Source organism: Filicampus tigris, chromosome 2, assembly GCF_054856515.1.
Source record: "Filicampus tigris isolate MCC_2025a chromosome 2, RoL_Ftig_1.0, whole genome shotgun sequence".
Lineage (NCBI taxonomy): Eukaryota > Metazoa > Chordata > Actinopteri > Syngnathiformes > Syngnathidae > Filicampus > Filicampus tigris.
The window spans coordinates 12,005,620-12,025,956 of NC_141218.1; the positions used below are offsets into that span (position 1 = coordinate 12,005,620).

Sequence of the window (20,337 nt, forward strand, 5' to 3'; positions counted from 1 at the left end):
GACATAAAATGTGACTGCTATGTCTGTGGGTGTGTGTGTGTGTGTGTGTGTGTTGTGCGTGTGTGTGTGTGTGTGTTTGTAGTACCTGCAAATCCGGATTTGCAGAGGCAGTTGAAGCCGCCGGGGAAATTCTGGCACAGTGCCCCATTCTTGCAGGGATTGGAATGACATTCATTTATGTCCCTCTCACACGCCATGCCAGTGAAGCCTTCAGGACAGGTGCAGGAGAAACCCCCCACCAGATTGTGGCAAGTGCCCCCATTGTGACAAGGCGAAGGCTGGCACTCATCGACGTCGGTCTCGCAGATAGCTCCGGTGTATCCCGGCCTACAGCTGCAAGCGTAAGGCTGCAGGGCGTGGTTGGATACGAGGATCACCGGGATGCTTTCCTCTGTTTTCATATCAGGCCCAACAGTGAGACGCCTCTTGCAGCTTCCCCCGTTCTGGCACGGGTTACGTGTGCATGGATCGTGGTCCACTGCATCTATTTGCACACCACTTTGTCTATTCAAAATGTCTTTGATACTCTGGAAGAATGTGGCCACACCACTGGGGTTCACATATTGTCCATGTCCTCGTTTGATAGCTGCCATCACGAAAGTCTGGTTGTTAAGCTCAAACACACCATAAAGCAGGACCCCTGTGCCTAGCCCCGCTAGCTGAGAGTTGGCAATGCGTAGAAAGCTGAGGTAATGGTCGGTGAGGAAGTTTCTGACTCCGTGAGACTGGAGACGGATTAGAATGCTGTTATCTACAGTGGCATTTGTGAAGCCCATGAATAGGACCCGGGCTGTGTTGCTGACAGGACCGTGGACACCATCACTGCTTCGGATGGTTAATTCAAAGTTTCCATCTGTTGAACGTGCTTTTGAGTTTAGGTTGCATGTTCCAGTAGGAATATTAAACAGCGCAGAGGAAGGTGGAATAAGGGAGCAGTGGAACCTGTCTTGAATGTCAGGGTCTTGGGGCTTAACATCTCCCAAAGAACCTCCAGGAAATATATTTCCGAAGTAGTGAACAAAGATTTCCATTGACCTCGGCTCTGAAGGGTTGTCATTTTGATCATTTATTTTGACATGTATGGTTCCTGTGGAGGACATTTGAGGTACACCAGAGTCCTTGATCACGATGGAGAGATAGAAGTCACTAATCTGTTCTCTGTCAATCTCCCGACTTGTGGTTAGCATTCCAGCTGGACTTAGATTGAAATAGCTGTTGGCAGAGCCAGAGCTGAGAAGACTGTATATGTAAGGTCCTTGATTGGGCGGTAAGTCTGGGTCGGAAGCTGTTAACGTAGTGACCACAGTGCCAGATTTCTGGTTCTCCATTGCTTCAGCGTACGTGGTTGTCAGACTTGGACCATTATCATTGATATCTTCCAGGTTCACAATCAGCGTGGCGCTTCCAGTAGAAGGAGGTGTGCCAGTATCCACAGCGAGAATGGTTAGATTATACACAGGCGTTGTTTCTCTGTCTAGCTCGGCTGCAACAGACACTTGGCCAGTTTTGGGGTTAATAGTGAACACCTTTTTGTCAAAGTCTGGAGCGATGGAGTATGAAAATCGGCTCCAGCTTGGGACGGAGTCTGAGTCCTCGGCACTCACAAATGTAACCAGACCACCAGGTGAGAGACCTTCACTGACTTGCATATCATACAACTCTTGAGAAAACACTGGAGGATCATTGGCATCGAGTATTGTGATGTTCACAAAAACCTCATCAATATCTGCACCACGGATAACCCCAGCATTTTTGGCCAACACTCTAAGTGAAATCTTTTCCTCTTTCTCGCGGTCCAGCACACCTGTGACATAAATCTGTCCGGTTCTCTTGTTGATGCCAAAGCCTTTCCTTCTGCTTTTCCCGAAAATGAGGTAGTAGACTACTCCGTCGTCACCTTGGTCACGATCACTTGCAAAAACTTCCCCAACCACTGTGCCTTTTGGAGCAGCTTCAGATATTTCAAAGTAGTACTCTTTGGAGACAAAGCGGGGTACATATTCATTGGCTCCCTTGAGTTGAATGTTGACATTGGCAAAGCTGCAGCGCTCCTCGTCTGGGACGTTGAATGCTTTCACTGTCAAATGGTAGACCTGTTTAGCCTCATAATCTAAGAAGCCCTGAGTGGTGATGGTGCCCGTGTTGGGATCAATAACAAAGAGGTCACTGTCTGATGATTGTATGACATAGGCCAAGACTGCGTTAGCTCCTGAATCAAGGTCGATGGCATTCATTTTCACCACAGTGGTGCCACTTGGTACATTCTCCTGTACAATCGGGTAGTACTCGTCTGGATCAAACAGTGGAGGATTGTCATTCACATCGGTCACGTGAATTGTGACAGTGACAAAGCTGGATTTTGCAATCCAACCGCCATCTGTGGCTGAAACTCTCAGCTCGTGTTGTTGGTTTTCTTCAAAATCCAGAGGCTGTGCTAGGGATAACACACCTGTTTTACTATTAAGTGCAAACAACCCTTTGTCATTGCCTGATGTAATATTATACTTAATTAGGCCATTCATTTCTTTGTCTTTGTCTCTGGCTGACAAGGTCCTTATTGCTGTTCCCGCAACAAGGCTTTCAGGCACTGTAGCTGAGATTTGGCTCTGCGAGAACTCAGGTGTGTGGTGGTTTTCCTCTGTGACGGCGATTCGCACTGCCGTTTGTGTGGACAAAGGTGGATTTCCTCTGTCGCTGGCCGTGACGTCCAGGAGGAAAAGCTTATTAATGTCAGATGTGAGGGGTGACGCAACAGTTATCCACCCGCTCATTTTATCTAACTTGAATTTACTAGAGCTGTTACCTCCTGTAATTAAGTACTCAACTTCAGAGTTGAGGCCAAAGTCTTTTTTGTCATGAGCTATGATTTTTATTAGTCTGGTACCAACTTTGACACTCTTTGTGACAGGAGTAAAGTAGCTCGGTGAATTGAACTCGGGAGGATTATCGTTACTGTCAACGATATTCACAATAACTGTCGTCTCACTCATCAGAGGTTTGAGCCCACGATCTGAGGCTGTGACAATGAAACTGTGGCGATTGATGTTCAAACTGCTGGTGCCTGTCGAATTCAGATATCTCAATTGTTGCTTCACAAATATCTCTCCAGAGCTGGCGTTAATTCTGAAATACTCCGACTGGGACCGAATAAAATAAAATATTTTGCCATTGAAACCTTCATCGGGATCAGTGGCTGACACCTGCGTCACCAAGGAGCCCACCTCAGTCAGTTCAGGGTAGTCAAGGTAATATGATGGACGACTAAATCTGGGGGCATTGTCGTTGATATCTGTTATGAATATGGTGACATCTGTGCTAACTGTCCAGCCAGAGTCGTGGGCAGACACTTTGACGATGTAATGGTCTGTGTCCTCCCTGTTGAGTGGCCTACTAATCGTTATGTCCCCTGTGTTCGGATTAATACTAAATGGAAGGCTGGTGTCTGTGATTGAATAACGACTGACAGCGTTTGCTCCAGCATCCTCATCTGTGGTGGTGACTCTCGTGACCGTGTAACCTACGGGCGCATTCTCAGCCACAGTAGCGCTAAAGATCTTTGAAAACCGGGGGGCGTTGTCATTTACATCCAGTACACTGATTTTCACTTTGACTGCAGAGTTTTTAGGTGGCAACCCTCGGTCCGTGGCTTTGACTTTCAATGTGTACTGGGCCACCTTCTCACGGTCGAGTGGCCTGGTGGTTCGTATCTCACCGGTGGCTCGACTGATACTGAAGCTGTTCTCCTTGTTTCCATCAATGATGGCATATTCTAGCTGCCCATTAGGTCCATTATCCAGATCGACAGCAGAGACCATTAGCACACGCTGAGGTGACAGATTCTCCAGTATCTCAGCATGGAAGGGGTCCTTATCAAACACCGGGTGATTGTCATTCACATCCAGCACAGTAATATCCACTCTTTCATACGACGAATATGGTGGAAAGCCTTGATCTCTGGCCTCAATCCAGAGAACGTATTTCTGAATGTGTTCATAATCCAATGGATGTCTGATGATTAAATCGCCGGAAAGCTGGTCAATGTGAAAGGCGTTGTCTAGGTTACCACTGGCGATGTAGTATGACAGCGGCCCGCCCCTCCTGGAAGACCCCGTCACGGTTGTCACGAGGTGATTGGTTGGCTGGCTCTCAGGGAAAGTGAAGGCATGCTCTTTCAGCTTGATGACTGGGAAGTTGCCGCCGTTGACGAAGCGTACCGTCACGGTGGTCGTGTCAGTTTTGGGGTTGGCTCCACCATCTTTAACCCGAACCGTTAGGGTGACCTCGGAGGTCCCCGTCAGCTTCTCGTTGGCGGTGATGGCTCCTCGGACAGGGTCGATTTTGAATTTGTCAGAGTTGCGTCCCATCAGGGAGTAGTGCAACTGGGCGTTGGATCCAGAGTCTTCATCGGTGACAGTAACAGCAAAGACCAAGGACCCTGGACACACAGAGCAAGTGCTCATTACAAGATAGGAAACCATATATTCACTTGAATTTCGCTAAATGATTTATATTTTTTTGTGGTTAGTATGAATTGGTTCCGAATTGGAGTCCCAGTGCCTTTCCCCTTGGCATTGAACTCTTTAAACAGTTGAATGGTAAATTCATTGTGACATTGTTGTATCATGATTATTGAATTTGTCCCTTGAGCATCGACACTTTGCTATCATTTTGCACTCCCTGTAGAGCCATTATTACTCATTATTATTACTATTACTTATCACTTGCACACTTCTGTGGCTGACGGGTGTTACTACACTAGTGTACACTTTGTAATGTTTACTGACTCGATGTACTTTGTACATTTGTCTTTATCCATCCATCCATTTTCTACGCTGCTTATCTTGTTCATAGAGCATGTAGAGAAATGATTATGTTGGATAATTTTAAAAAGTACACATCTACATACAGATACAAATTACTTCGCCATACCTTAGATTTTGGCCAATTAAAAGCACTTTTACGTTGAAAAAATATATTTGTTCTTGTAAAGATTATGTCTTTTTTGTTGAAAAAATATGACTCCTAAGACATTTATGTCCTCAAAAAAAAAAAAAAAAAGAAGAAAAATTCGGAATCCTACGGCATTCATGGGTGCATACTGCATAATAGTTGAATATGTTTAATTGGCATTTGGATCTTGACGGGATACTTGAAAAACTTCAGACTTTTACCTGCCGCTGTGGAGGCGGGGATGTGGGTGACGTAAGGGTGGTGGTGGAAGCGCGGCGGGTTGTCGTTGATGTCGGCCACCGTCACGGACACAGTTGCCGAGCTGGACAGGCCCTGCGGCTGCCCTCCATCTGTCGCCACCACTAGCAGCTGGTAATTGGCTCGCTCCTCTCGGTCCAGCAGGGAGCTGGTGATAATCTGTCCGGTCGCCGGGTTGATGGAGAACTGTCCATGGCCTCCAGTCAAACTGTAACTGTTTGGAAAGTGTGGAAAAAGAAATTTACACTGAGCACAAACTAATGAACATGATAAGAGCATGAACAAAGGTGTGTAAAATCCCAAAATTTGAAGAAATTATTAAAGTCCCACATTTCTCTACACATCATATACTGGCGTTTGTGCCTTTTAGTGCAGTGTGTTTCAGTCGCATACTGTTCAAAATAAAACAAACTCTGAGTTCCATTAAGTGTTTTTTTTGTTTTTAATTATCATTATACAAACATATTTACACTGTACTATTTTGTAACGGCCCATCCAAACATTGTTGCAATGAAATTGGGGTGTTTGGTTTCTGTTTGACTAAATAAATACATAAATTAAATAACTCATTAATATGAATTAATTAAAACATATAAATAAATTGAAAATGCAAAATGAATTATTAATTAATATAATTGATTGAAAAAATACATTAAAACAGCGTCATTTACATACCTAAATAAATTATGAATTTATTCATGAATTGATGTAAATAAAATCAATCCAACAATTACATAAACATATTGTTAATATAATCAACAAGGTAATACATAAATATTTACCTTTTTGAATTTATTTCAAATTTTAAATGTAAAAGGGCAAATATAGAGGAAATTGAGCTCCCTTATTATATACATGAGACCTGTGCCTGTCTTACAGTAAATGAAATGTGTTGAATCTGGTTCACACTGTAAGATGTGAGCATATGTGTGCGCATGCAACACTGTGTACATACAGTTCGTCTGCCACTTATGAGTTTATTTTAAGCTTGCCAAAGTGTTGTCTACAGAGGGCACCGTTTCAAACTACATCAACAGAGATATATTTCAAGAAAAAAAGATGTCAAATGATTAAATTCTAATTTATCTAGTCCAGCATCAGTTCTTATTTTCTTCTACATCTTTTACGATATGACTTCGGTTGACATTCATTAGATTTAGTGATGTTTTTGCTTTGCTGCTCCTAATGTCTAACTGCAGCAAGAAAAAAAATGCCTCTGTTTAATATTCACTAATGGCCTTTAATAAGTTACCATGTAAACACCCAAACCCATAAAAAACTAAGTATGCCTGAAAAGCATGCAGTAGAACCACATACAGAAGCATCATCTATAAAAACTCATCAGCATGTCGGAAAGGCTGCGAATTGTTCCGTCTGAAACCGAGACCGGACCCAGACACAAATATAAACCGGCACAGAAATGTAGAATGACGTCGCGTACTGTGAAATGTTTCTTGAGAAAGCAACCCCCACCCTTCTGTCCGAAAACTCTACAGGCAAAGTATGAAGGCAACACGGAAGCTCAAAAGACCTTTAAAAGCCTTAACTCCACCTTAATGGACTGTGAGAACCCCGACTAACAACTGACGGTAACCGGCTCTGGTCTCCATTAAAGGCCCCTGGTACCCCCTGATGGGTACACCTCGTACTGTCATAGACAATTAACTTCCTCATTACAATGTTTTGGGAAACAGGAGCACACTGCGGTACCCCCCCCAGCGCATACCCAATAGGGTTTTCTGAGAGAGAGGAGGGGACGAAGTTGAGTCAACGTCCGGTTTGAGGGGCTGGGGGTTGGGGTGAGCCGGGGGGCTGTGACTGTGGAAAAAATGACAATCAAAAACCATAACAAGAATTTTGGGGTGACTAAAACGCCGCGTTGGAATTTTTGACTAATAAAACATTGGTTTGGAGGGACAACCATCAGGGAAGCCGAAAGGGTACCACATTGCTCAAGTGGTTTGCCTTTTCGCCTGGCAGTTTTAAAGTTCTGGGTGAGAATCTCAGCTCGGCTTTGCGTGTTCACCTTGGGTTTTGGGTAAACCTGATGCTCTCTCACAGCACATTAATGTAGCTGGGAAACCATGGTTTCTAAAGAGTACCTTATGACGCCATTGAGGCCCATGTCGGCATCAGAACTGTTCACCAGCAGCACGTCGGTCCCAGTGGGGGCGTCCTCCATAATGGTGGTGTGGAAGGCAGATGAGGAGAAAATCGGCACGTTGTCATTGATGTCGTCCACCAGAACGGTCACCGTCCCTGTACCGCTCAGCGAAGGAGAACCTGAGGATACAGGAAGAAAAACCATTCGTTTTGGATTTGCGTCCAAAAAAAGGCTGCAAACTTGAAATCAGATCGTTCAGAAGTCTTTCCCGGGGTCTCTTATGTGAAGGTGCGTGGCAAGGAATAAGTCGTCTGTGGAATTTGAGTCTGGAGAAAGGTTATTTTCGTCGAAAAAAAACAGTGCGAGTGACGAAAGCAGTGCCCGTCTGGGTCCTGAGAGGACGGATTGTAAATGAGAAGCAGCTGAAAATCAACTTAAAAATGCAGTAACAGCTTGGGAAAAAAAGATTCGGACGTCTGTATTGCTTGAACTTTCTAATCCTTCCTGAAATGGAACACTCAGTAGATCTGTTTCAAACAGCTCTGAAAGGAACAACGGGCGGATGCAATAATAGGACATTGTGGTAAGGTATTGTGAAAAAGCAAAGACGCATACCGTAATAACTGTTTATAATTTAAATGGTTTAGCTTGTATTCTATTAATCTGTACTCATTTGTGAGATGCTTAAGAAATGTATTGTACCACCTCTCTCATAACCAAGTCGAGTTCATCCAGTGTCATTATGAACTTTAATGGTGACACTTTCGACATTTTAAAAACGAATGGGCAATTTCAAACTGAATTCATCTTCAACAACCAAACATCATGAAGTGCTTTAATGTGGACTCTTTACGTTTCAGTGTCGTTTTACCATATGGAACAAACTGAATTCACCATCGAACATCACTAATGACCACAAAATGAGAACTGACCATCCAGCATCATGAGACGCTTTAATGCGGACTCTTTCCATTTTTGTGTTGTTTTACCATTTTGAACAGAAATGGACGATCTCAAAATGAATTCCCTTTTAATGGTATGACTTATCACCACCTGCTATAAAGTCGAGAAGAGACCATCAAGCATCATGAAGTGCTTTAATGCAGATGATTTCAGTTTCAGAACTATCATGACATTCGGCCTTTTTGAAAATGAAACGAGCAATTTCATGCAAAATTGACTTTAAAATACATGTCATATCTAATAATAAGAAAGAAACCTGTACATATCTGAAATTGCTTTACAATTCCTGCCCTAATAATCCTTCTTAAAAACATCAATGATTTTATGTTCCTTGGTAGATTTGACCTCCTTCACAAAATAATCATTTAATTGCAGATATCGATATTGATTGTGTCCCTCCAGTTCAAATCTATCCCTCAGCTTTTCAAAACTCAGCAGCTTCCCCCTTTCAACTATTGTTCATGTTGCTGGTGTAATAAATAATTTTAAATCATCCATTGCATTCATTGATTTATTCCCTCTGTTTGTTTTTACTAGGTGCCAATTCTACATTATCATTTCCCACGCTGATTTTACTGAGATTATTAACAGAATGGCTGATTTTGACCCAACCTTGTTCTCGCTTAATTGCTTTTCTTGGATAGAGCTTTAAAAGCACAGGCCTGAACTCTTCATTTTGGACAGACTGTATTTCCTCAAATAAAGGCCTCCCTAAAAAAAAAAAAAATGGATAAAACTGCAATTCATAGGTCAAAGAATATCGTTTGCACACGCTACTAACTAGCCAACCCATTTGAAGTACTTGTTAACCAAAATAGCAGCACCAGAGCAGATTCTCGGATGAATTACAACGGGAAGTTTTGTATTAAAAAAAAGACATTGTGTCATCTGCACGCCATGATTAGCATTCTCTTCGACATCGACGTGGTCGCTCCACCTAGTCTGCCTTGTTTCCTGACATTTCTGCAGAACAGTCATTTTGATTTTACTTTCGCATGACAAACGGTTTGTACCAGTAGCAGTTTGTGTTTGATTTACTGCCCCCAGGCACTATTTATGGCCTAAAGTCACAGAATTTAGAATTTCAATATGTTCATTATAACACTATTACCCTACCCGACTACTGGCCATGAAATAATAGAAAATGGACCATAAAACCAACCACCGAGTACACCGAGTGTTCAAACGCAAAACGAAGGCTGTTAGCTGTGCATTCTGAAGTCTAAAAGCCAATTAAAGTAATCAAATGCAACATTATTGGGCTTTGCTTTCCTGAAAACATCACTGCACTGCTGGACTTGAGTTAATAAACAAATATTCATCCTTAAATCTACCTGGCTTTTCTGCTCAGTACACGAGTGGTATTTAGAATATACAGAGCTGAATCCCAGAGGGGAAAATACGAGGTAACGGTAAACATTTTGATCCGCTTCCCCAAAAAGGCCCTGAAACCATAGAAGACATCTTTTATTGACTCATTACCAAAAAATGAGTCACGTCCCTCGCAGATGCACTTCGGGTTCTCCGTTTCCTACTAAATATGGACAATGTTGACTTTTAGGGGATGGCTTGTTGCCACCTTTACAAATATTTAGAAGAAATACGGAAAGACGTGTAATTCCAAAATGATTGCAGATTTATACAGGGAAGTCCGCTGACAAATGTGGTACAAAAAATCTTTGGCACGATCGAGACGTTATTATATTAGTGCATATTATCCCAAACGGTCAATCCGCCCTATCTTGTGTTTTACATTCAAGTTTTCGTGTGGTTGTCCTGGCAACAGATTAGAGCTGATCCTCTTTAATTGATCCCAGTGTCTGTATCACTTTAGCGCTGCTACTGGCAGCCAAAGTGTGTTTGGCAGTCAGGCTGTTGTTAATCAAAGATGAGCTGCTTAGTGCTCACAAAGGCTCAGCGGCTAGCAAGACGACATCGTCTACCAAAAGGCTCAGGGAGCTGACAAGTGACGTTTTGGGAAAAGGTGAGATCACGGTCGAAAAAGTACTCAAAACAGATTGCTTTGTACAAAAAGTCAACAGTTGGTCAAGGTTGGTCCGTTTTTTGCTGTGTCGCGAGACAAAATTTCAGTCCTGAGTGAGCTTCAGATCCTGCTGCTCGAGTGAAGAGAAAAACAAGTGGAGCAACAAAGGCAGTGTATAATGCCCTCCAATGTGGACAAGGAGAGCCGCGGTCGCCAATGAACTTTCAGTTACTTATTGAGAGGGACAAAGTGAAACACGCAAAAGCAAAATGAGAACACTCGCGAGGAGCTGCTGTAGGCCACAACTCGCACGCAGACGTTCACAAGTAAACCGGTCAACTCCAGCTCCTGACGTCACTCACATGGCCACGCCCCTTAAATGACCATGTCCAACTCTCAAATTCTACAGTATGCACAGTAATTACACTTTATAAAAATCAGTTTACCTCTTTGCATTCACTTTTATTACATTCAATATAATATACATAGAAAATACTAACGGTGTACAAATCTACAATAAAAGACGATTTGATATAAGGCCTAACGATACGATTGAAGAACAGTACATTTTGAAATGGAACAATTCCATTCGCTTCAATTCAATATGGTAATGCTGTTGAGTGTTTTGTTTCTCACGTTTTTCTTTGTTACTTTAATCCATTTTTAAATTTTGATTCAGTATTTGGTTTATCTATAGTAGTTTTTGTTTAGCCTTTTTGTAATAAATCCTTGGAGTACATCCTGCACTACTGCCTTTTCCCCTTGCTTGCTTGCGCTTGGGTCCTCCACCTTTGGCAGCTACTCCACAACAGAAAGCTATTATTCTGTTGTAAAAATGTCACCAGGTGGCTACACAAGTTAATTAAATGGCTAATACTACAATTGCTCAGAGGTTTGGTCAAGCACCGCCATGTCATATATAAAGGTACTTCAGATTGCTCAGAAAAAGGGAGCGCATTGTTTACTTCGATGTCCATATACAACAATGCATGGTTGAAGGTAGAGACATTTTCTGAATCGTTGCGTAATTCCATTTGGATAATATCAATGGCTAAACTGCCCAAGGTATGAGTTGAACTTCAGTAGAAGGTCGGTTTACTGTACTTTACCAAGTCTAAAAGCATTTAATTGTACTGCCTGTCACCAAACATGCCACTGTACCTCTAAAATGTACTTAAGTACAGTAATTAATAGTATGGTATTTGGATTTTGTTACTTTCCCACCAATGCTCAAACTATCGGTAAATCTCTCATGACCCAGAAATGGATCAGCCAGTGTAGAAACTGGATGTATGGTTGGATGGATGGATATCAAATCCGCAGGTCTCAAAATACCTTCGATAGCATTGTTTCCCTATTTAGATCGGAAACACACACAAGCTGTGTGTTTGCATCCAAGCTCAATGCTTTTGACTCCCCCGGGCGCAGGATGTGATGTCACAACCTGTTTACCGTCTGGGGAGAACACAGTCAGCCTCCTTCGCCAAGCACTTGCGCCACCTTTGACCCGCAAATGCCTCGTCCACCGCAAGCGTGGGGACGTCGCTGAGGCTAATCCTCCGTAAGCGCAGAGCACACTCGCCCCCGCCTAAAAGTGCACTCAAAACACCCGCCCGAGCGGCCCTGACCCCGCGCCGACCCCGACGTTGTCGACAGGCGCGGGGATCAGACGGGAAGCGTTTCTCACATCTATCTCGGCAGTATCGCTTCTCGCCGCTCGGCCAAAGCCTCGAGACGTGCCGTCTTAGCCCCTCGGAGCCCTCCGATATCACATAACCCCCTGGCAGCTGTCTCCGCCGGGCCTGCTGGCCAACGTACGAATAGTTCACATCGCTCCTGTTACATGGCGTGGGCCGACAGAATTAGCCGTCTAGCAACTGGATACCTTGGCACGAATGCGAATGCGTGTTAATGGACATTATGATTGTTATGCTCAAGGTGAGATGCTCGAACCATGGTTGAGAAATCAACATCAACACCGCAGCCGCAATATGAGATCTGTTTCCGATTCTATCAATTACTCCCCGACATCAAGCGTGTTGGAGTACATGGGTGGGCAAACTTTTGTGCTTGAGGGCCACATTGGAGTTTCAAAAACAGATGGACCAAAACATTCATCGATGCGCTTAAAAAAAAAGGGAAAACATTACTATCCTTTTATTCAAAAACAGGACATTATTTCAAATTAACAATGCAGAAAATGCACACATTAATTTTGATTCAGTTACTAGTTTGGCCCCTTACACGCCAGAAAATAGGCAAACATATTTGATCATTTTATTTATCCATTTTATTTATTTTGTTTCAACACAAAGATAATCAGTTCACTTTCATAGAGGACTACAGGAATTGTTTACTATTTAGAAGCTAAAATTCTGAGCATTTTGACAATTTTAAATTTAAAAAAGTTATCGAAACGATTCATCAAATTATCGAAATTATTATTGATTCATTTGATAATCGATTAGTTGTCAATTCACGGTTGCACTGCCAGCATAAATTATTACTTTGCCATCAAAAGCCCTTTATCAGTCTCATTTTTGTTGTCTCATAGTTGGAGGTGTCACACACCTAAACAATATTAGCGTCACAGTCGCTGTTCTTCTTAACATGTTTCTTTTCACGAAAAGCTTGTATTCTCCACTTTTTGGTCAGAAACCGGTGTAAAACCAACCCATCTTGTACTACTAATTACTAAAGAATGAAAAAAGCCTACTCGTTGGTAGTTCCAGTGCTTATACTGGTACAAACCACACTATTCTGTGCAACTTGAAAGAGCAATTAAAATACTTCAAGATGCAAATATAAATAAAGAACTACATTTTAATGAAGCCATTTTTGTGAGAAAAGGCTAAATTAAGGCAACAGCTATAGAGGACTATTGCTAAGTCAATGCTGCGTGGGCCGTAATAAAGAACTGAGAATGGCAGTATGTGGCCCGGGAACCATACTTTGCACATCCACTGTTCTAATAAATGAAAAAATCCTGCGATGCTTTTAAAAACCACAATCACATCCTCTTATTCCGCAATGGAATGACTGGACAGGAGTGGAATGAGCCAGCGCCACATCCAGTCTTAGCTTGGAATCTGCCGGAGACTGTCAGGGTCATTGATCGTTAAGACTGCAGTCCAGCCAGGTGCCAGCTGGGCGGCCCGAGTCCGGTATCGAGCAAATGACATCATTTTTTTTTTGTGCCGGAAAGAGAGCTGTTGGAAATTTCGCAGCAGGAATGCCAGCTGTCTCGGCGGTTACAAAACAATTTTTCCGTCTGCAATTCCCACCACCCCCAAGGCTTTTGTTCTTCTTTGTTCAGTAGTGTTAAATCGACACTTTAATGTGGCCTCGGTGCGCTAATTCAAGCCTGTCACCAAGCAAAATCGCATTCCCAAGCGAGTTAACTGGATTATGAACATAAAGTTGGTTATTTTGTCAGTTTTAGCAAAAATGATGTTCATTTGAAGCATCTCTTTGATAGGACACAGCTGACGTCTTTGGGGCATGTCAACGCTTCGGCTTAGGCACAAGACATGCGGATGTACGGTGAGAAAAAGAGCATGGTTCGGGTTAAAACAGTTATTACTGTTGAGGTCTTGAAATTACACTCTCGCTCGCTGTTTGAAAATGAAAAATTGCGGTTGCGAGCCTAACAACAAACAGAATGGTTTGGATTCATGTCTGGAAACAGGGATCCAGTGTTTGCTCATGTTGCAAAATCTGTCTTTTTTATTTTGATCCAACCATCCCTCCTCCCCTCATTCCTTGGACCCTCACTAACTAGTGACATCATCATCAGCATATCAAATGAACTCTGAATTGAATCCCACCAGATAAAACATCACAGGATCATACACAGAATGCTCATAAATGCGTGACAAACTCAAAAGTTTGCATTTCCGTCATCCTTCCACTAATTTGTGGCTTATCCATCAGACAAGTGATAAGGCAATCAACGAATACCTCACCTCTGTTGGTCCATGAGCGTAATCTTAATTCAGGCGGGTTAGTCTGGGAGTCATCTAGGAAAGCAAACCGCCATGACCTGACACTCTTTTGTCTATCAAACAACCCGAGTTTGAGTGGAAGACAACTGGAGTTTTACTTGGTTAATAGCCATAAAGCTTATTTAGTTCTGATTTTAAAGTGGAAATCAACCCAAACACATTTTTTCAAGAATACGTTCCCAGCAGGCCCACTAGTTGAAACATGGCATAATAATCCAGGACCATTTAGGCTGTGTGTTTAACCTCTTGCGGTGCGTTAATTGCTGAACCATATCTGAGCAGCCTCATACGGAGAAACCCGGAGCAACTCCAAGCACTCGGTGTCTAAAATAACAAGCTTTCAGGGCTATGAGATCAAATGAGACCATGTGACCATCTGTTGCTTCCTCTTCCACCCTAAAGACCCACAGACAGTTTTTTCTCCCCCCTGCGTAAGCCTCTCAGCTCAAAAAGCATTGTCTCGTGTAAACATATGGCAGAGTCTAAGCACCTTATTAGTGTACATTTCCACTGGACAAATCACATTAACCACCAAGAAGGTGCCATGGCCATACTTTGTGAACAGGAGGGGGTACAAATACATGTGTTAATGGTGATTAAGCGATCTGTTTTCTGATGCTGCAGCTGCTATGACAGAGCATGCTGATGGCGGGTGGGGGGAGTGTTGGTGCTATGGTGTTGATTCAGAAGAAACAGAGGCTCCCACCTCCTGGGAAAGGCTGTGAGTTGCCCTGAGTTGGCCAGCCTAAGCTGCGCTAAAACGGAGGTTTGGGTGTCTCTGCTGGCACAAGAGATAATCTGTCCCTTCAATATGCGCCCGACTGATGTTTTTCGTGAAAAAAAGTTAAGCCGAGACGCACACAGGAAGGCTGACATGTTCAAACAACCGGATTCATTAAACGGACAACACACTGATGGATGCATGTGTAAATTTTATGAGATGGCCCATCTGTGGACTGATGCTTTAAGCTAAACGCTTAATTACGCTTTATGGACTGCGGCTCGATTGTGCTCTTAAGGGCCGGCGTAAATAAAATGACTGGAGAGGAGAACATTGGCCGCAGACGAGGCAAAATTGACATTTTTCCGCCTCTGAGAACCTGTTGCCTTGCGACAAAGCTTCTTTTAATGTGACCCTGTCCACAGCAACCCCCAGTGAATGGCCTCAGATGGGTTCAGGCTGAGAGATGTCCCCAGTGCCAAACCCCACAAATGGAGTAAATACATTTTTCTCACAAGCTCAGCAAAGAAAAAAAATAACATTTGTAAAGTATGAGATAATATTTATCATGCGCAACATCAATCAAATTAAATCTAAAAATTAGACCTGTTATTTAATTACTGAGTGACTGCCTTTGCCTTCACCTCTTCTCCATATGCTAGGAAGATTTAGTGGTTTGGACGCTAGCAAGGAAAGAGTATTAAGATCCAAAGATTTTAAAGCTTGCGGTAAAGTTTAATGAAGTGATTTTACTTTTGTGATCTTTTGACAAAGGCGAAGTTATTCACAGCGTTGTAGAAACATCTAGAAAGTAGAAATAGTGCCCATGTAGTCAGTCCCTTTTTAGCATTTTAATGTACAGTGGCACCACAAGATCCCATACACTAGCACTAAACTGCTCAAAATACCCATTACCGTACAAATAAACGTGTCTTTTAACATTTGGATAGCTAACAAAAGTCGTTCGTGGATAAGAGTAAGTACTAGCTGTGATAAAATTAGCATAGCAAGAATGTGACGTGCTGGCCGGGAGAGAAAACATCATAAAAGGTGCACCTAGCCAAGGCCGATGCACACAAACCACCTTTTAAACATTTTATTTTGTACACTGCCCCAAACTATTTCCATAAAAACAACACATACCGAGGGGCAACCACAGAGAATATCTATTAGAAAATGCTTGCAAAACGTGCCCATGAGCACTAGTTAGCTTCTTGCTAGCGTAACAGTTAGGAAGAGACAATAATTGTTTGTGACAGAAATAAAATGACATTTCAATTGAATAAATAAAAACAAGTGTCCATGACTATTCTAATGCCTATTAAGTTGTTGTCGGTTGGGTTTGAGTGGTTTGTGAAAGCTGTAATTATTAGTCGTTTCCAAATGAAACATTATTGACCATATATTAAGACTAATAATGGAAGAAGAGACAATTTATCGCACTGCAGTTTTGGTTTCTAGCTAATGAATTTGCGGTTGTGTTTTCTTGTTCTCATTTATCACTGATGTAAAACATTGACTTGTTTCTTGAAAGACAATTGATGAAACAATAAAGATCAAGGAAAGCCTTATTCGTACTCTGTTTGTGTTTAACACATCTTTCTTCACCCCAGAGAGATGCCCAAATATTTCAGCAACCATGTAAAAAAATGCAATGCGCATATACAAATACTGAGATTGTAAAAACATGGGCTTTCTGTCTGACCATGTCCACCATAATGGGCATGGGATTAAAGATTTACTCTAGCTTCCCTTTAATAAATGTGCCCATATGCGGTCAGGGCATGTCAGTGTGCCCTGAGGATGTTCTCACTACCACACACAGACTCTGACAAAAACTCTCTCAAGAAGTTCAGAAACAACATGATTTAACTCACTTCCATGCTTTTTTGGTGGTTTTTACTTAGGCCCTGAAAGTTAATTTGTACTGTAGTGTTGGTTTTGTAGCAGTGAAATTCAGGTATATATAATTAATTTTCCGGTATTTTTGCATTTTGCCTGCAGATGATGCCAGATTTTGGCAATAAAATGTAGTCATTTACTCAGGAATGCTTAAACAGCTTTTCCCATAAACAAAGGCGGTGAAATGTTCCGCTTGTGATCTCTTTACAGTCCAGTGGTTCTCAAACTGAGGTCCAGTGATCTCCAGGGGTCCGTGAGTTGTAGCTGAGGGGCTCCACAAAATAAATTGCAGTAAATTATGTTGTATCACTTGAAAAAAAAAGGCCCTGGACCCAAAAGGATTGAAAACCCCTGTTTACTTGACTCTTTTTTTAAAAAGAGCCTGAGTGAATGCCACATTTCACTTGTTCAGTGACGTTTGGATCTTTTACACAGAGATCCTGCAAATTTGGCTCCTCAATGGTATTACTCACAACACAGCATCAGACAACTCAATGGCAGTTGTCAAGTGTTAAATTTCACACACCTGCAAAATACCGTTACAGGCAGGTGGCGGATGGCTTTTTCTGAAATTACAGCTTTGAAACAATTTCCTAAGAAAAAGCATTGCCGTGATGACTTTGTTTCCTTGTACAACAGCGCAGAGTATGGAAAATTGCTGCACTCATTGAAGACCAACATTCTGGCCCTGTGAGAATGAAATCTGATTGGTTGAATAAATATTCGCATTGCAAATATAGTTGAAGTTACATCGGCCAGCACTACTGATTGTAAAGGTCCTATGCATTACATTAGACTGACTTAGGCCTTGTCGACACGTAGCCGGGGTTTTTTAACAACCCTATATCCTATCCGTTGGCTATAACCAACGCAGCGCCGCGAGAATCTATGTTGACTCGCATGAAAACACACGTCGCGCAATGACGTCAAAGCATTGTTGTCGCACGGTGACGACGTAAATCTCCGGGTGTAACCGCCCAGAGCAAAACGCGGATCGGAGATATCCGGAGGTATCCGCAAATCTCCACTGCGGCCGGAGTTTTGCATTTTCACTGAAAAAACTCCGGGGACGTTTGCATGATAGGGCTAACCGCAGGCTTTTATCCGGCGTTTTCAAAAAACCCGGCTACATGTAGACAGGGCCTAGGCAACACACAAAGTCTGAAATCAGAAGGCGGAATATTTCCATGATGACTTGAGACGTCACAGAAAAAAAGGCAGAAACATACTGCGGGAGACACTATAGCGCAACTCTGGCCTGAAACATCCATCTAATCGTAGTCTCGGCACTGATATCTTGTCCGACGGGCTCGTTTGTCTTTCCGCCGCATGTCTTTGGGTGAAGATCTGGCACCATGGGGGAAGATAAAGGCGGCCTTTGAAATATCAAATGCGGTCAGGAATGAGCCGCGCTAGACTGCAGACGCAGAAACACGTCTGCAGCGTCCACCTTTTCAGCCCGTTGCGCCAAATCATGCATGGGGGAAGCATTTGCCTCTGTCGTCTCGGCGCCCAGGCCTCAAAAATGTGAGAAAAACACTGCTGGATAATTTAGACTGGGCTCTTGATTATGGGTTTTTTTGATATTTTGATATTCTAACCCAAATCCTTTCTCTCTCTCTGTCGCTCTCGCTGCCTCTCACCAACATTGTACTGAAAATGTCTTGTCAAAATATTTTGGAAGCGCTGTCAAGGGCTCTAAATATGGACTCCATGTGAACAGTGCAAAAAAGCCGTCCAGCACTAAATTAGTATGTTCACTCGTTGGGCAGCTCTGTCCATGTGGCACAAACTTCTAAACACAATTTTCAAGCGCGCGAGCCCATAAATATAACATGAAGAAACCCTCAGGGCACAAGCATCCACCTCAGTCCGTGTAACATGAGAAAAATCCATAGATACATGTAGAAACAATATTAATTATAGATAGGCAAATCACATTGCATCGGGCCACAGCCCCGCACGCTGCTGCCTTGTTGGGATATAACTTTGTTCAGGAATTTCTGTGTAGATTTTCCGCCATTGTCTACAACAACCACAAAAAGCCAAAGAAAAGCTACAGACACGTGCAGAACCAGTTGTTTAATGAATTATAGAATACCCCTGATGTGGTACAATTCAAAATTTAACCAAGAGACTCCAGTTCAATAAAGGATTAAATGGTGTTTTGCTTTTTCTTTGTCTTTTTTTTTTGCACTAATTGACAAAGTTTACTTCAGTGGTAATGAGTGGAGTGATTATAAATGCTTATTTTAGTGACTTTTGGCTCCGTTTTCTCTTCAGACTCTGTTGAGAACAAGTAGCCAATTGCCAAGTTGCATCGGCCTAGCATGTGGCCGTCATGGCAATGAAACCCTAATTCATCATTAGCAAATTTAAAGTGTACTGATTCTTGAGTGTTTATGTATTTTGACCTTGGAATGCCAGAGAACTTTTATTACACCAAGCAACTGTTTCAAAATCTAAAAAAAAAAAGCACAATATTTCTTCTTTAAAGATAACAGAACTGTTTTATTGTTTTTCCATCTTAATATTAACAGTTGTATGGCCTCTTGTATGGCTATTAATAATGTTAAAATGTTAATTTAAAGCATTGCCTGTCCAGTTAATAAGGCTTTTATGATGGTGACAGTTGGACCCTGGAACAAGTTTTTTCCATTTCCGTCCTCAACTGATATCTTCTATTTATGGGCTGTCACCAATTTGAAGCATCGAACGGAGAGCACGAATGTCATAAAATGTGTTGCACAAACAGAAAGACATGATTAAAAACAGCCATTTCGAGGAGTAAAAATGAAATTCCATCTTTTGTTCTTTTAAATTTATGGTGTCGTAGTAAGGTCGTTCAAATATAGACCCCAGGAACTGTCCATCAGCAGCCATACCAAAGACTTTGATCATAAGCCAAACACTGAGGACTCCCCTCCAGTCCTTCATCTAACCCTCCAGGGACCATTCAATGCAAATCTTTGAAACAATTCTCACTGACGCCTCTGCACAGTCCAAAATACAGCACATGTCCAGGAATGATACAGAACCACCCATAGATCATGACAACTATGCCGGAGTGGCTTTTTGGAAGGGGGGACGAAACATATACTTAGCCGGGACACCATGTGATTTGGCTGCAACAAGGCAATGCATGTACTCCTTTAACTGCACATTAACTGACCTCCGAGCAATAACAAGTTAAGCTTTTATCTGACTAAAACAAGCTCTACCGCCATATCCAAATAAATCCGAGATACTATTCAGTCAAAGCCGCTCAATGAATTTCTAGGGACCAGATCATAAAAAACACCCGCTAGTTTGCAAGCTAAAAACTCTCCAATGTTTAACTTATCGGGCCACACAAAACGAGCGCTGCACACACCATGAAATCAAAATATTTGTTGACTGCACACAAGTTTGTTATATTCTTTCTTGGGTGATCTGGAAGTATATTATTGAA

The 20,337-nt window shown here is 42.3% G+C and overlaps 1 protein-coding gene across 2 annotated transcripts in view; it reads right to left on the minus strand.

Moving 5' to 3' along the window:
• The window catches only part of fat4 (FAT atypical cadherin 4), a 103,936-nt gene that overhangs the window by 15,814 nt on the left and 67,785 nt on the right, over positions 1-20,337 (minus strand). For both annotated transcript variants that reach the window (XM_086023901.1, XM_086023900.1), the window contains exons 7-9: positions 7,311-7,491; positions 5,172-5,422; positions 86-4,435 (exon numbers count right to left, since the gene is read on the minus strand). In XM_086023901.1, the coding sequence (XP_085880027.1) occupies positions 86-4,435; positions 5,172-5,422; positions 7,311-7,491 (4,782 nt within the window). The remainder of the gene's footprint in view (positions 1-85; positions 4,436-5,171; positions 5,423-7,310; positions 7,492-20,337) is intronic.